The following is an 18,182-nucleotide window of genomic DNA, read 5'->3' as shown; positions in this document are numbered from 1 at the left end:
GGGGATGGACGGCCTAAGTATACCATTAAAAAGTCATTACATCTTGAACATCTGCCATGGTAGTAATGATGCTTTAACCTATAACTTGTTGGATGTTATGTTGGTTATTGTTACGAAGCATGAAACTAAACATTTTAGTAACACTGAAATTTCAAAATAGCAAATGGCTTTTGTACATGAAATAAACCAGATGAAGGTGATTCATTTGTACCTTTTCATTGCAAAATAAATTATAAATTAATGTAATGGCAGTTTTTGTTTTACAGAATTCTGGAGATAGCAACAAACAAAATATTTCTGCTTACATTTCAGTGTCTGCTCAAAACACTTGGTAAACGTGAGATGAAAACAACTGGAATGACTGCGGATTTCAATATTAATGTCAATGTTTGGCTCAAAATTACATTTCTCTGATGCCACTAGAGTAAAACAGTCAGTTAGTTATCTGTATTGACGATATTTCAACTAATTATGCACTTGAAGATGTTTGCAAATTTTTCTTTGATTTAAGAATCTCTTGAATATTGTGCATTGTTCACAGGACTGCTGCAAAAAAAGAGAGAAATTTCATCTAAAAAAGTCAAAGGAAGAGGAATATTAAAAAAGATATTTCATCCATATTTAGTAGCAATTTAAGACAGGTTGAATGGTGTTTTGATATTTCCTTTTCAAGTAAAAGAACTATGAGAAAATGCCAATGAAACCTTTCTGTTTAAACAACCATATGTAACAAAGTGGCAACTTGACCATAATGGATCACTCAAGTTACACAAGTTTCTAGTTCTGGGAAAATATAATGAAAATAGACACTTAATAGCATGTCAGAAAGTATAAAATTATATCTAAGACAACTGTCAATGCTGTAAAAAGCAAATAATAAGTTAATTTTCAAACATCAAAGGATGAAGGAGGCAGGGCAGCCAGTTGTAAAATTCTCATTTGGTGTTAGAAATTGTAATATAATTGACTAAGTCAAATGATAAATTATTGTATAACCTGTCACAAATATCTTTATTGCTTAAACGAATCCTTCTTAAATGTAATGAAAGCAGAGTTTGACATAGCATTTTGTTAGAGTAAAGTAAATCCCTTTAGTCAAAGGAAACTGTATGGTTCCAAAGACCTTCTCAAGTCTCAAACAACTATGATGTGTATATACAGACTGAAGGATGAATGAAAATTTGTACCAAGGCCTGCAGTCGAACCCAGGTCTCCTGCTCATAGGCATAGTGTTAACGACTATACCACCATGGCACAGTGACTTTGCACAGCTGCACAGATTACCCTAGCATGCCTCTCTCAGTCCAAATTTCCATTCACACTTGAGCCTGCTTGGTATTCCCCCTAACACTCAAACAGCATTGCAGAGGCTCTCCAACTGTACTGGGATAGCACCTCAGCATTGAATGACATGGGATCTTGCCTGAAACACAGGCACAGGTGCTTTATTCAAATGAAACTATAAGGTTCCAGTGACATTTTCAAGTCTCAAAAATCACTTTAGCCTTGATTAGGAATGGGAGCACTTTGGAAACCTTAAAAAAATGTTGTGTTAATGGCTGTGGAAAGTGTTACTTTTTCATTAAGAAACAAAATTTTTATGGTTAGTGTGGGATACCCACACTACTTGTTATAGAAATTTATCACGTAATAGGGCCCTTAATATTTTCATTAATTAACTGATCTTTCAAACAATGTTGTTCTCCAATGTGTTAAATATACAGCAGTGAAACCTCTGTTAAAGAAAGGCTCAGGGGAAAACATGGAAAACTATTACTATTTCATTCTTGCAATCTTGCTGAAAGTATGAGATAAAATTGCTGCACTGCAAATTGCAGAATATTATTCTTTGAAATGGTTTTGGATTCCAACAGGGAAAAAAACACTGTGAATGAAGTAAGAAACTTTGTCGGAAACAGCAGCTCAACATTAGGTCAAAGGAGAAAAGCTCCAACACTCTTCTATAATCTTACATAGGCTTTTCACATGGAATATCATGCCTTTCTATACTACAACTTATATAAATATGACAGCAGTGGCAGTTCTTTGAAGTGGCTTACAGAATAGGAAAGTAATTTAAATGCTAGAAATGATTATTCTAAGTGGAATAAGATATTGCAGAGTATGCCTCAAGATTCCACACTAGAACCAACACTTTTTCAACTCTCTATAAACTTACCTGTGAATGTCAGCCAACTTGTGAATGTAATATTTTCGGAGTTGATTCATCTGTATTAATTGGAGATAGTGATACAGAAGAGAAGATCTAATTCTAACATCAACGCTTTCAAAATCTTATAAGGTTGGTACCACTGAAATGGAGTGAAACCCAACTTCTCATAAACGCATATGGTATGATTCAGAACCAGACATTCTGAATGTCATGAGATTAAAACAGATGACAACAAAAAAAAAATTATGAAAGAAGTTGGTGTGGTCAGATTATTTTCATTGAATTTAAGTCAGAATACACAACAATATGGAAAAGATAGAGTGCTATTCACCACATAGAGGAGGAATTGAGTCAGAGATGGACATAATGGAAATAATTGTAACTATTTAAGCTGTATAATGTAAATGGATAGATAAAAAATCTACGCACTAAGTGGCGGCAGGAGAACACACACACAAAAAGATTTAACTTTTACAAGCTTTCAGAGCCAGTGGTTCCTCCTTCGGGCAGAAGAGCTACAGGGGAAGAAAGAGGGTGAAGGAAAAGAAAAGGACTGTAGAGGTCCAGGAAAATGGTACAGTTCAGGAAAGAACTCCAGGTCATATGAGACTTGCCAGACGGGATAAGAAGGTGGAAGATGGGGTAATATTCAAGACAGAGATTACTACTAAAACATTGTGCATAGTTAATAAGACTGAAAATCTAAGTGCATTGTATGTAACAGAGGTGGGAGGGGGGATGAAGAGAAATAGAAAGGACAGGAGATGACAGATGTAACAAATTGAAATTAAGTGAATAGTTACTGTGAAGAAATGCTGAGATGGAAGGAATTAACCTAAATTAAGGCCAGGTGGGTGGCAAGAACCAAGAACATGTTGTAGTGCTAGTTCCCATCTGCGGAGTTCTGAGAAACTGGTGTCTGCAGGAAGAATCCAAATGCGCGTGTGGTAAAACAGGCACCGAGGTCATGACTGTCAAGTTGTAGAGCATGCTCTGCAACAGGATATTGTGTGTTGCCATTATACACCCTCTGCCTGTGCCCATCCATCCTGATTTATAACTGTGTGATAGCCATGACAATGTAAAAAGCTGTACAGTGTTTACTTAACAGCTGGTATGTGATGTGTTGTTTCACAGGCGGCTCTCCCTTTGATAATATATGTTTTGCCAGTTACCGGGCTGGGACAAGTGTTGGTAGGAAGGTGCATAGGGCAAGTTTGCAGTGGGAAACAGTCACAGGGGTAGGAGCTATAGGGTAGAGGGATGGGTGCAGAAGGAGCATAAGTATGGCAGAATCAATTACACCCTTATCCACTGGCTATCACAGTATGGGATTTTTGCGTACTGAAGGTCTTGGAGATTGTATACTATTGCAGCTCCTCCAATACGGTTGGAAGGGGAGGGGGCTGCAATAAATGAAGACATTCTAAAGCAGTTTTGAAGTTTTGGCTATCATGTTTACCTTCCGATGCTCAAAAAATCTTGATGTTATGTACTAGGAATCTTAATGTGTTGGCACAAATAACCAATCACATAGCAAAGATAAATCTGTCTGCTTAATGTTGTCACTGTCTCTTCCAAAGCAGAAGAGAAGCACAAGTAGCTGAACTGCCCAGGCAAGTACCAGAGCTTCAAACAAAGCATCCTATGCACCTTTTCCAGTTTTCCAGGGACTGAAGTAGATACAAACAAATATATGTTGGTACCATCCCAATTTTAATGATCAAGCCCACCAGTATCACCCACCTTGTTATATGAGAAATGCCCAGTGACATAAATAGTAACAGTGATTGACTTACAAGGAGACAGTTGTGAACCATTTGTCAAAGAAGTAAAGGCGAAATTATAATTCCTAGTTAGCACAGGTGCTGAAACCTCTGTCTGTCAAGCATGCTGCCTTCTGTGACAGTCACTTGTACTTTGTTAATCAGTCAACAGTGGTTGTGTAATGCTGCCAATCGATTTTTGTCTTTGACACAAATCATTGTTACCAGCATGCCTCACCAAATTACTGAAGTGGATTTCCTGTCTTTCTATGGTCTCATACTTGACCTTCACTATCAATGATTCATTTGATTAATAGCTTGATCGATGAGCTATAGATATGTTTGTTCCACCATAGCATTTGGACAATTGGCAAGAGACTCCTTCCTGTGATCAACTATACCAGTTTCCAGGCATCACCCACCAATTACTCATGTCAGTACCTATAAGATGTTCAACAGTACAACAAACTGGCGTGATGCCTGGATCTCCCATTCGTGCAAAACTGCACAGACTTGACACCTGAAAAGCTGAACGTGGCCAGACAAGAATTCCCCAACTGTTCACCCAGGGAGTATGCCACCCATAAAACAGCAGCTGATCTTTATCACTGCACGTTGCACCAAAGAAAGATAACAGCTGGGTACCATGTGGCATTTACGGGCACATTAACACACTGACAACAATATAATATTACCCTGTCTTGCGCACTGAAGACTTTGTCATTATGATCCGGGGCAAGTAGGTATTTTCAACACTCGACCTCATATCCATGTTCTACCAATAGCAACCGCTCCACAGGTCATTAAAAAAGTACACGTAGACTGAACGCCATATGTCCTCACCCAAATGCTATTTGGACTTGGTAACAGCGTAAAACTGTCAGGAATTCTTGGATGAGGTAACACATGATCCGCTCTTCAGCTACAAGTACATTTATAAGATTCCCAATTCACATGACAAGACAGATCATCTCCACAACCTTTGGCAAATATTTACGTCATAGCTATGTGAACACGGGTTGGTCATTAATCCATACTAATGTGTTTTCAAGACAACAGAAGTACAATAATTTTTGGACTACTCAATCAGTGGAAAGGAATGTGCCCACTGGATGAAAGATCTGAGAGAGTTAATTGACAACTTCTGCCAGCACACACATCCGCACATGCAGTTGCCTGTGTCTCACCATGTAGGGGCAGACTCCCATTTTATTTTTTTCTATTTCTGTTATTTTTCTGCAGCTTTTAAAACAAAAAATATAAATGGAAATACAAAAAGATTCTGGATCTTTAAGAAGAATAAAAATAGGACAGATAATAGATAGCATAGCGGAAATTCCTGGATGGAGCAGAGCAATGCATCAAGCACAGCAACACCCAATAGGTAAAAGCATTCACACCAGCTTGTGAGATCTTGCTCTTTTTCTAGCAAAAGTACACACATTCACACCCAAATGAACACTTCTGTGACAACAGCAAGACTTATTATTGAAACCAGTTGACTGATCTGATGGAAATGGGAAGGGCACAAAGAGAGGGTAATGGGAAAGAGGCAGGTCTTTGGACAGATGATTCTGCGGCTGCACAACAAGACAAAAGAAGTACAGAGGGTACAGCAAAAAGAGATACAGGGAAAAGGGGGGGGGGGGAGAATGAAAGGGAAAAAAAGAAAAGAAATGTAGAGATGAAGAAGAGGAGAAAGAGGTGAAGGGGTGGTGTGGACATGAGAGAGAAGGGCAAAAATAAGGTGAGCCAGTGGGAACAGATTACAAAGGGTTTCGGCCAGGATGTGTGCCTGATATGAATGGATGTAGTTATGGAGCCATAAGAGAGATAGAGATCATCATCTGGGAAGATGTCTCGATGAGTTGAGCAGGACAAGACAAAGTGGATTTGGGAGTAGATGTTGAGATTATCGAGGTAAGAGCAAAGGTAGTCTTTGCCACCAATCCAGATCATGCAAATGTCATCAGTGAATCTGAAACAGTCGAGAGGTTTTAGGTGTTGCTGGACAGGAAGAATTCCTCCAGATGGCAAATAAATAAGGTGGCATAGGATGGTGCCATGCAAGTACCCATTGCAGTACCATGGATTGTTTATAGATATGGTCTTCAAAAGTGAAGTAATTGTGGGGGATGTTGGGAAGGCCTCAAGACCATATTCATGGAGATGTTGGTGTACAGGGGTGTTGCATCCACAGTTACCAACAAGCAGTTCTAGTGTTAATGGAAAAGGATCTGTGGAGAGGAGCTGAAGGAAGTGAGCAGTGTCTTGAATGTATTTTGGAAGGCTACAGACAATAGTTTGAAGGTGTTGTTCAACAAAGCAGAGGTTTGTTCTGTGGAAGCATTGTACCCAGCCACAATGGGATAACTAGCAGGGAGATTGTGGGGTTGGATTTATGGAGTTTGGGGAGTAGATAAGGGAGGAGTGTGGGTGGTTGTTGGTGTAAGGAGGGAGACAGATTCAGAGGTCAGATTTTGGGACGAACCAATGGTCTTAAGGAGTTGTTTGAGGTCATGTTTGCAAAGGTGTCAGAAAGTTGGTGGAGACCTTCAGCCACATTTACTATAGTTCATGACCACTGTGCTGGAAACTTTGTATGCGGGCAATATGATAATGTTAGGATTGTTTTTCAGGTAATGCATAGCAGTGTGTTCCATAGGAACAATGTTGCACTCACTGGGGAAGAATTTAGGAAAGGGAGGTGAAGCCAGGTTAGAAATGTGGATTACCAGGGGATGACTGGTTGGAATCAGAGGAGGGTCACAGTTGGAGGGAGGCTAGAACTGTTTTGAACAAGGTTCTAGACGAAGTTTTGGTTGGCTGTTGCCAGTGGTGCATGCGGGAAAGAAATGTTTCCACTGCAGAGAATGAGTAAAGGAAATAAGGTCCTTTAGAAGTTTGTCAGGGCTGAAATTAGGTTTGGAGCTTAAGGTCAGCCCTTTAGAAAGTACTGAGACTTCTGCAGGAGTCAGGGTTTTGCCAAATAAATTGACAACCGTGTTACGGGATGGGTGATCAGGAGCAGTGGAAGAAGTTTTTGAGAATTTAGAAGATGGAGTAAGTCAGCAAGACATGGTTGGAGAGCTGTGAGGGGTTGATAGGGGAGGACTGGATCAGATTGGTAGGATTTTTCTCAGCTATAGGAGTCCCTTGTGGGCACAAGACAGGAGTAGCTGGGGCAGTTTCCTCAGATGACGCTGGAAATGTCATTCCAACTGTTGAAGAGCAAGAGTTTCTATTGCAGTGAAGGCATTCAGGAATTTGTGGTCACAGGGTAAACAGATTTAATGAAAGGAGTAGAGGCTGCATACGGGGCTGATCCTGTAAGCACCTGTGGCCAGCCTGATTCCTTTATTGTGGATAGCACCAATGATCTTCAGGAAAGAAGTCTCACTGATCCATACACCGTGCACCCATAGTCTAATCACAGTGTCACAAAAGCCCTCTAAAACTGCAGCAGATATGTCCTTCCACTCCATAAGACCTATGGCTAAGGTGCACATACAAACACTTATCTACAGAAAATTAAAAACCTGTCTTTGTAACCCACTCCCTCAACCTCTTCATTGTAAGCTGTAACTGATGAGTCACTGTTGCAGTATTGAAGAAGGAATGCAAAAAACTGCAAAATCATCCACAAATAAGGAGCACTGTACATGATTCCCTACGGAAGATGATATACTGTTTATGGCTATGCAAAGAGGTTAACACTTACAACACTTTCCTTGGGAATACCATTCACCTGCTCAAAATTATTTAGCAACACCATATCAGCTCAGTACCTAAAATTGTATTTAGATAAGAAGGACCAAATAAATATGGGTAGGTGGCCATGAAAGCTGTCCTACAATACTTTGTCTCCAAGTAACTCTATATGCCTCACTGATGTCAAAAAAGATCCCTTTACAAGGCCATTGACATAGGAAAAGCTTGCTGATTTGCCACCTCTAGCAGGGCCAGGTTGTTGAATTCTCACTGAGGGTGGTTAGAGATCTGTCTGGTCTCTAATATCCAGGACCAAACGATGGTTGCCCATTTGCTCCAAGGTCTTACCTACACAGCTCACTGAGGCAATGTTCCGGTAGTTACACAAGATATATCTACTCCTTTCATGGTGTGAAGAGAGGTATCAAAATTGTCTCCTTCCACAAGTGGTGAAACTGTCCTGTCCACCATATCAAATTAAAACATTCAAGAAGGATTTTCTTTGATGCTCTTTGGAAATTTCGCATGATGCCACATTGGATTCGGCCATGATTGGGCACAGTATCGTAAGTCTCCGATAGTGCTGAATCTAGATCCCACATGGAGAAAGAGCAGTTGTATGACAGAATTGTTGGATATGAAGCCCAACTCATCCCTCTCAATGATCACACAGTTGAGGCAGATCCTGGATAGCAGTGGCAGTAGCCATCACATGATGCTCTATTATTGCCTGGGCAGTGTCTGTGGCCATTGTTTGGAAACACCCGTGCTTCAGTACCACTGCTGTAGGTAACTAAGTGCATTTATCATTAATCGTCCTGAAGGCTTCCCATACATATACACGTAGAGTAACTATAGAGTCCAGTAATGCGTGACATGACCTTATCTTGCTCTCCTCGATTATGCATCAAGCTTCGGCTCTCGCTGTTCGAAAGGCTGTGAGCTGCTGTTGGGCATAAATCATCACAGAGCCGCAAACCTGATCTTCTTCCAAGATGACCTGAAGACTTCAGGATGGGTAAGTCAGTGGCATGGTGGATCACACGTGTAGTGTGGTCCTCCCATTGCTGGACACAGGCTTGGTGGTGAAACACAGCCAGTTGGTTGAACAATGTAGAGTTACCTCTGCTTATCATCTACCTTGGTGGCTTTCTGTTGAGGATTACTCCATCCGGTAGGTGAATCCAGACTAGGAAGTGGTCACCTGAATGGAGGTCATCAGTAATTTCCCACTGAGCAAAATCTATAAGTATCTGAGAGCAGAAGGAGAGTTCTGTGGCTGAGGATGACCCAGTAACAGCAATGAAATTGTCCATGCTGAGGAGACACACTTCCTGATACAGCATGAGGCTCTCTAAAACTGAACCTCTGGAGCAAGTCTTTGAGGTACATGGTTGTATCAGGCTGACTTTGTACCCCATTGTCTTTGAAATACAGTTATTAGCACCAAAAGTTTAACAACTTATTCCCAGGGTATGTCAGTTTAACAACTTATTCTTGGGACATAGGTTCAAAAGCATGAATTCACAAACTGGGAGGAAAACAATACACTATGTCCAAGCCAAACCAAGTTGTCAGCAATGAGTTCTAACACCCATAGAGCTAAACCAATTAAAACTATGCACAAGCCAGAAACACCAACAGTGCACTTACTATGTCAAGAGAAAGAGATACCCCTAAACAAGCAAATGTCTAAATATGGCAGAATATCAGCAAGTCAGGCTTCTAAGCTAGCAAACACACAAGTTACTTGAGTTGGCATCTGTCTAACTTCGCACCTCGGAAGCCAGAGGCTCTTTCCAATACACAACAAGGGTGTGCCCTATCCGCGGCCACCATAACCAGTTCACTGGCTGCCAGCACCATTGGTTCCAAATCCTTCATTGCCATGGCAATCTCAGCAGACACAAATACCAAATTCCTCCCACCTTTAATGGGCACATAAGGGCAAAAGCGCCAACTTCTATGTCTTAAGTGTCTAGGGAGGGGGAGGGAGAGAGGAGGGGGAGGGAGAGAGAGGGGGAGATACTGGAAGATACCAAATTCCTCCCACCTTTAATGGGTACATAAGGGCAAAAGTGCCAACAGCTATGTCTTAAATGTCTAGGGAGGGGGGGGGGGGGAGGGAGAGGGAGGGGGAGAGATACTCGAAGCCCACCCAGTAGTTCCATCTCAACATTGGTACTCTCAGGTGCTGAAGCCAAGGGCAGCTCAAAATATAACAAATCCATTCAATGGGCTGCTGAAGTAGCATTGGAGGGACAACCTCCATTAGTTGCTCTCCCCACAATGTGGAAGATCAACACAGCTGTCAGAATGTTACAAGCAGTCTGGCATGCCTCCTTCCATTTGTACTAAATTTATGTGCCGCTTTTCATGACTTGCAATACACAGGCCACTTTAGTTGCATGTACTTAGAGTCTCATTACATTGATTGATTATGGGGAAACAAACTTTCACTGGTCATTGGTAAAGGGGTTAACAGTTTTAGTCTGTAACTATATCAGAAATGCACAGCCCACACATTGCTCTGAATGTGACAGGTGTATCATGCACACAGCTTTATGCTGGCTTGTATATGTCAAGTGGCCACCAATGGAAGCTTACGGAACCTACTGCCCCTTTTCACTAAATTTGGAGTAATGCCCTGTGGCATGACTTGCCTCTTGAGGTGGCCCAAGGCAACCATTTCAAGTGCTTACTGGGACGTCAGAAATGTACAAGCCTTCAAATGTGGTTTGGCCTTGGGAAATTCAGAAGTGTTAAACTACACTCTGATTTGCCCAATACCTGCTGACGTCAGATGGGAATTTCTAAGACAAACTAACAAGGAAGATGTGCTGTGTTTGGCCCTTGACTGACGACATTCTGGGGTGAAATTTGTTAAATGTGGCATTGAGATGCTATTGGTGGAAGAAAATAGAATACGCTTGGTTTGATGGTGGTTGGAAATGTTGTGGCGCATGGACGTGTTCAAGTTCTGATCATTGAGATTTTGATTCTCCACTATGACCACTGTCCTCTGACTTACTGCCACAGCTGATTGATGAGAGCATACAATAGCACGACTCACTACATAGTGGTTAACATTTGTATAGTAATCATACTGTTGCCACAGTTCCGCTAAGCCCAATTCATGTCTTGGTATCATTTGACATAGTATTCAATTGACCACTGCAGTTTCAAAATTAATTATTGGGTTGTACTGGATTAATGATTTAATGTGCACCTTGGATACGGTAGCCATCCAGCCCATCTTGTTAGCAGTAATCAGCAGTTAACTTTGTTTTTTCATAGAATGTTGAAGCAAATGCTTTGTGATTGGTTAATAAAATAAGTAATCGGTTTATGTTTCATTCAGGGTGTATACGCGGACAAGGAAAAAAATATTACCGGATTTCCCGGTTAAAAATAGACTTTCTCCTGGGTGAAAAGACGCTTTTTCCATGTTAAGTGACAGTATATTTTCCCTTATCAATCGTTTGAATGTATACACGGGTGTAGAATTTCCCGGCACTTGTGAAAACGAAACTCACGGAAAAAGACACGTTTTGGAAATACCTTTGATGTGCAGCAACATGTACGCTGCGTATTTTCGTATTACGAAAGCATACAGTGGAATTCCACCAAACACCGCATGTTACTTTCCGAAACATTGAAATCGATATTGCGATGCGCGTTTGTAAGCCAGTCATAGCTCATGCCACGTGATCTCGACAGCAGATGGCAGCGCATATTGAGCCTAGGACTCGTGATGTAGTCAGCCAACAGCAACATCACTGTTAAGTAGTACGAACACACAAACAGGGAAAGTTAATAGTTTAAATTAATATACATGGTGTTGCTACAATAAAAGCAAAGCTTTCACGTATAATATTGGTCTCTAAGGTTAATAAACTGCAAGAGAAGTTAAGCTTTCGCCTATAATGTTGATCATTTTTGCGCATGTTACACTTTATATCACACAAATGTGCCAGTAAAAATTTTAATAATGCCAACTGTCTGATCTCCAGGGTTCGAAATTCTTCTAAATGGCTCGTCATCAAAGAGATGATTTTTAAATGAGAGTCAAACGCTCTGTGATTTAAGAAATTCATGGCACATTCTAGCACATAGTTCAACTTACATAAAAGGATATTTACTTTGAAAGTAACGCTTTTCAAACCACCATTCGCAATATTTTCCCGCAACCTGTTAGAAATAGGTTCGTTTCAGCAGTTGCCAGAGAGCGCAGCAACAGGCGACAACGCGCTTACGTACGTGTAAAATATTAATAAGATCATACATTATGTCATAAAAGAAACAAGACATCAGAGGATACTGCAAGAGCATCGGGATTTCGTGAACAATACTACAATGTGCACATTTAAAGAGCATTCCCAATGAAGTAGACCTCGACCTAATATTACGCTTTTCAGTGTGGTTTTCGGGATGTAAATTTTCTTGGAGCACCAGTACTGTATTATATCATGCTTGGTTCTTTATTGTGGCAAATGCCATACGTGCTAGAAGATGAAAACTTGAATTTCAAATGCAGCGAACAGTTGTAACTGTGGAATTAACATTTCGTTTCAAATACATTGGCTGCCTCTGCGGAAAAAGTTTATAAAAGTCAAATTTCTTTACCAAACAGACAAAAATAACTTCATTGTTCCACAAGGCGATTAATGCTTGACTGTCAAAAAAGTGGAACTAAAATAAAATCTGAAACTAATGACATATTTTAGCCTTGCGTAATTATGTGAATGCATTTTAATGCACTTGATAGCTCCCGGCCACAGATATCTGTTTTGTTTTCATTTGACTTGAGAGTAAACGAGGGGGAAACAGCAAAATCACTAAATGTAAACACGGAGCACGTGGAGACTACCCACTAAAACTCAAGGCTGCTCGATGCATCAGCCCCGGACCTACGATATTTGCGAACCGGGTCAATACTAAAAAATTCGAATTTTCAAAAATATGTTCATCTTGTAGCGCATATCTTTCTGAAAAGTCTGAAACATAAAACACATGCGTTCGAGGAAATGTTAAGACGTATTATTTGGTCTTAAGTGTGCCAAAGTGCAGTGCCACGCCTCTTCATAAAGCATTTTTCTACCGCACGACACTGTATTTCGCTCTGTGGAATTGAAACGTGTATATTTTGTAATGGATGCCATCAGACTATATTCAGGACAGTGGAAATTGCAATGTCCTGTGGTGCCTCTCCTGCTCCCAGTCGGCAGGTTTGACAGCCTGCCCCTCTTTCTTTCTTTTTTTTTTTTAAAAAAAAAAAAAACCTCGCAATTAATAGCGGATGGGATTATTTGTAATCGGGAGAACAAGAACTGTTCAGAAAATTTGCGCTCTTTATTGCCTATTAGCTAATAACTTGCTGTTTTGTGTGATATAAAATTAAATATAGGATACATAAAACCAATAAAGACAAGAGATAAGCAAGACATTACACATTTCTTCAGTCCTTAGCTCCTAGCACTTTTTCTCACTAATCTTGCTACTGCTTTACATGGCGTCCTTTCCTTTCTGCGAAAGAATCTATTACCTCATCAAAGTTCGTGAAACATTTTGCTACATGAAAAATCTAAATGTCGTTATCTAATACTGAAAAAGCTGTTACCACAAGTAATACACAAGACTGGTGTGGTTTCTCGATCTGATTACATCTATTTTGTCACTGTCTGCTACATAAAACAAAATAGGCCTTTCTAATATTGGAGCAATTTTGTAACACACACCAAATAAACGAGACGGTTTTGGCACACATGGTCATTTTTATAAGAAGACAGAATATAATTCACAAAGTACCAATATCAAATGCCTATTAGGCCTACTACAAGCAAAAAGCTTTATATTAGGAAATAGTTTCACATTTCATTCATACGCATAAGTTTCTCAAGCATGAGATCGAAAAGTAGTATTACGAAATTTTTACATAAATTTGGAACCGTGTTATTTTTCCATAATTTGTGTGATGTCCCCGTTTCTTCTCCTTCCTCGTTCTAACAAACAATCTTGCCATCACCAATTCTGTAGCTATTCCTGCCAGTCACAATTTGTTCGCCGATTAACTTCACTAACCCTGCCAGAATGACAGGTTTAGTTCTCCCGCGTTTATTTTCCGGTAAGGCGCTATTACGTTTTCGTACAACACGTTTACCGCGTTACTTCCAAAATAGAACTTAAGCGGCTGCTAGCCGGGGACTGTACAACTGTTCCTACTAGTATAGCGATCTGGTCAAAAATTTTCTGCCAAAATTTCATTTTCTTGGATACATCAAGAAGATAATATGTAATCTTTGTCACCTGTTATTCCTGTCAGTGGTTTATTTCCATTCTGGTAGTCTGAATCTATAGATTTCGCTAGTAATTATAACAATGCTGATCATTCGCAACCCCAATCAACCATATAATCGGACATTGGCATACATCCGTTCGGCTTTACTCCGCTCAGCTCGTATAGCCCCGTCCCCTTTTGTCTGTGGTAAGTCTATTTCTAGATCCGACGAGGATTCTTCTGATAGAGACATCACGCAATCAAAAATCAACTTATGATTCATTCAGAAATCAACTTAAAGTGAGTTCAAAGATATGAATAATCGATAGACAAACGTGCGCTGGACGCTAGGCGCTTTGTGAAACAAGTTCTTTCCTCAAGAATATGAATTTGGCGCCCCTTTTCTGGGTAGCATCTCGCTGCGGCTGCTTGCACAGCCAACAGACATACCTGTAGCCAGAAGCAAGACCACCTACAATCGTGGAGAATCAAACGCGACTCAACTGCGCATGCGCACGAGCCCGCTCGTAACTCTAAAACAAATCTAATGTAACAGTTGTTACTTCACGCACAACGGAGGCAGTTTGTTGCTATGAAGCATTGCATAGTCTTCCTAAAGCCTTTGACACATTTTGATGTTGGCAGAAGCTTGCATGAGCACTATGTGTCGTTGTTTAGTATAGCGCATTTCCTTTGAAATATAAGTTTTTTTTCTCGTTTATGTTTTATTGTTGAAGTATTATTCTGCAGTAGCGGGATACAGTAATATCCTTTGTTAGAGTATCGGTTCTTACCAGTCAAAATTACAAAAATTTAGCTGAAAACTAAAACAATGAAAAATTCCCGGGTTTTTTCCGGATCTCACGGGGCGTATACACCCTGTTCATTTGATTTTTTATTTGGAGGAGCACATAGTTTCCTTCAGTTCACTGTCTTAATCTATAGATTGAATGGATAGTTATATAGCAGGATTATTGCAATTTCCCACCTTATGGTTCTGTGTTAGGGCATTTCAAGATAGCGATTCTGTTGCATAATTTACGGTTAACATGGAGTCTTAAGAGGAGTAAGAATGGGTCTGGATAGATCCATTACTCTGATAGGTTCCACAGTCTCATACACCGTGGGATATTGCGTAATTTCGCAAACCCTGTTCAGTCTTCGTTCCTTGCGAGAGATTCTGTGGCCCGACTATCGTTCTCTCTAATAATATCACACATTGTTAGTAAGTGGATACAGCGTACAGTTCACTTTTGTTATTTCTATTTTGCGACCAACTGTGGCAAACTTTGTTGGAACTGTGCTAGTATTAGAGTGATCTTAATTTGCTGCTTCCATCTATTATCCATTTATTTGTGTCGGCAAATTGATTGATGTAAGATTCGGGAAATTTTTTTTTCGTTGATTTCGAGTCTCATTTCTCATGTGTGGCATAGATTCGAGTGCGGCTTAGATTTGAGTAAATGCGGTAGCTGTCAATCACTCATTTACTCTGCACCAGGTGTACTTATTGGATTGTGTGACTATGAAGTTCTTCATTCCACCACCGGGGAATGGTATATATATAATTTTTACAAAATATTGTTGGAGACTTCCGTTAATGGAATTGTGCGTTTCTCACTCATTGGTTAAACCTAAAACCCACATGAGTGCCCGCACACACACACACACACACACACACACACACACACACACACACACACACAGATATAATAGAACTTCAGTTTTGCAATAAACAAATGAACTTCATCGGGACATAGCTAAGGAAATGTATTGCAGTTCCATCTGCCAACTGAACTACCAATATCTGCAGCTCTAGAAAAGAGATATGCAATCTTTCACATCCTGCTCAGTATGGGATGTGAACCACATATGTCAACATAAACTTAAAAAATTGATTTGTAATACTAGGCGATTGACTTCCTTTTGTTTTCATGAATGAATGTCACACTTTTTCTCCACTCATGCTGTTATTTATTTAAATCTTTCTCTTTTTTTTCCAATCATTTTTACAAGTATTAACTGTAGATGATAGCTCTTGTGAAAATAGTAAAAACAGGTGATTGCTTTTAATAATGAAAACTTAGTTCTTGTGGAAATAGTAAAAAGAAGAGATTGTTTTAAGTAGCAAAAACATTTGTTTTCTGAATATGCATTTGTGTAGCTATGCATATGTACAAATGCATGAACTAATGGTTTGGCAGTTGGAGAGTAAACATAAACAATTTAGGAAAAAATGAATTGCTACTTACCAAAAAGATGACATGCCAAATTGCCGACAGGCACATTAAGACACTTACACAGAAGCCTTCGGCCTCAGCCTGGAAAATAGAGAAACACATACCATTCATTCACACAAGCAAGCACACCTCCCACATACATGATCACCAACTAATGTCATGTGTGCATGAGATGTGCTTGCTTGTATGAAGGAATTGTGTTTTTCTTTTTCCAACTAAGGCTGAGGCTGAAATCTTATGTGTAAGTGTCTGTTAATTGTGCCTGTCTGCAATTATGCATGTTATCTGTATGGAAAGTAGCATTATTGATACTCCTGCCTGGAGTTTCCATTGTTTAGAGTAGGCAGTAGGTGTTCACACAATTATGCTGAGCTCCCGATAATTGTGGATTTCAGAATTGCAATGCTCAATTTCCTTGGTTTTTCATCTTTCTGTTTTGTGTCTTGCACTCAAATTTAAATCTACCTTCGAACTGTTTGCTGCAGGAGACCCTAAACTAGGATAATTTTAACTCGTTCATCCGTATTCATATCTGCTATCCCCTAAATTTCTTAAAAGTACTAAGGAATAAAGCAGATAAAATGTGTCGATCTTTGTACGTAATGTATAAAAGTACAGATGATATTGGCTGTCGGAAATAAAGATTATTATTATTATTATTATTTTGATGTATTACTTTACTTCAGAAGTTATTAAGTATGTGTGTGTTACTTTAACAGATGTGCCAAATCCTCCAGAATTGCAGTATGTAACATGCAGCAAACGAGAAGCTCGTATTAACTGGAAGTCAATGGGTGACAATCGTGCTCCAATTTTACGGTATATTACACAGTATAACACTAGCTTCACTCCTGATTCGTGGGAAGTAGCTGTGGATTCTGTTCCTGCTACTGACATGTCCTATACGGTTAGTGCAGATACTTTAATTAGCAGTTTTGCTTTATTGCTGTGTTAAATGTTAAGAGTAAATAGTTATTTTGAATATATTCATTTAAGGAGCACCAGTTTCTTTGTTTATATTTGTGTCATGTAAAAAACATAAACTGGGAAATATTGATTTTTGTGTCTATTTTTGATGGAAAAGTTTTGTATGCTTTCCTGGAAATAGGTCTTTGTTAATGTGATGAGTAACAGAGTTTGTGAACGTTACTGAATGAGTAAAGACAAATATCACAAAGGAAGATGTGGAAACTTTTAGTAGACAGCATAGACAGAAGCAGCAGTTAATATCACTTTCTATATAAAATGTTTGTTTGTTTGAAATGCCCTCCCTACCTTGCTGTCATTTGTTTTCAAATACAAATGTATGGCGTGGCATGGCATTTCAGAGAGAAGTGAGTGCAATATTGTGTCAAAGATTTAAGTATGCTGCACGGTAATACACACATCAGTACCGAAAGAATTATGTGGTGTGCTCATATATCTTGGCCTAATGCCTTTTCTGCGTTGTACAAAAGTTTCATTTTAATATGTTGTATTTACTATGTTGTATTTTGAATTACACCATTAATATTTTTGCTCATACTTTGAGCATTTGTAAATCATTGCAAAGAGTATTTCCTGTTTAACTTTCATTTTATTTACAGCAGTGTCTTATATTGTCATAACTATTGTTTGCTTGCAGGTTGGTATGAGTCCTTGGGCAAACTACACTTTCCGAGTGATAGCTGTAAACAAGATTGGTCAGTCACAAGCTTCACAACACTCCCTGATGTGTTCGACAGCACCTGATGTCCCCTACAAGAATCCAGATAATGTGGAAGGGAAGGGAACAGATCCAAGCAATATAGTCATTAGTTGGACAGTAAGTATACTTATACACCACATTGGTTTGTAGCAGTCAGGTCTGGGACTAGAGTAGTGTACACCCAAGAAGGCTGCTGAGGGATTCATTTTGTGTAGGGAGAGGCAGACAGTACCGTGTACCATTGCCAGTTGCTTTTCATCTCTTTTGGCTTCTTAGCCCCTCATTGTATGCTTAGGCTGCTCTTTCCTGACATCTGGCAGTGCTGACA

At 39.6% G+C, this 18,182-nt stretch overlaps 2 protein-coding genes across 2 annotated transcripts in view; one reads left to right on the top strand and one right to left on the bottom strand.

The window, feature by feature from the left end:
• Positions 1-18,182, bottom strand: part of LOC126483665 (neuroglian) — a 215,071-nt gene that overhangs the window by 112,475 nt on the left and 84,414 nt on the right. The window lies entirely within an intron of this gene.
• LOC126484852 (neuroglian-like) overlaps positions 8,665-18,182 on the top strand; it is a 46,360-nt gene continuing 36,842 nt past the window's right edge. Inside the window, exons 1-3 of the mRNA XM_050108447.1 lie at positions 8,665-8,668; positions 16,887-17,074; positions 17,792-17,971. Coding sequence (XP_049964404.1) covers positions 8,665-8,668; positions 16,887-17,074; positions 17,792-17,971 — 372 coding nt within the window. The remainder of the gene's footprint in view (positions 8,669-16,886; positions 17,075-17,791; positions 17,972-18,182) is intronic.

This window comes from Schistocerca serialis, chromosome 6, assembly GCF_023864345.2.
Source record: "Schistocerca serialis cubense isolate TAMUIC-IGC-003099 chromosome 6, iqSchSeri2.2, whole genome shotgun sequence".
Classification (NCBI taxonomy): domain Eukaryota; kingdom Metazoa; phylum Arthropoda; class Insecta; order Orthoptera; family Acrididae; genus Schistocerca; species Schistocerca serialis.
The sequence above is the reverse complement of the archived record's forward strand: the minus strand, read 5'-3'. Positions and strand labels throughout refer to the sequence as shown.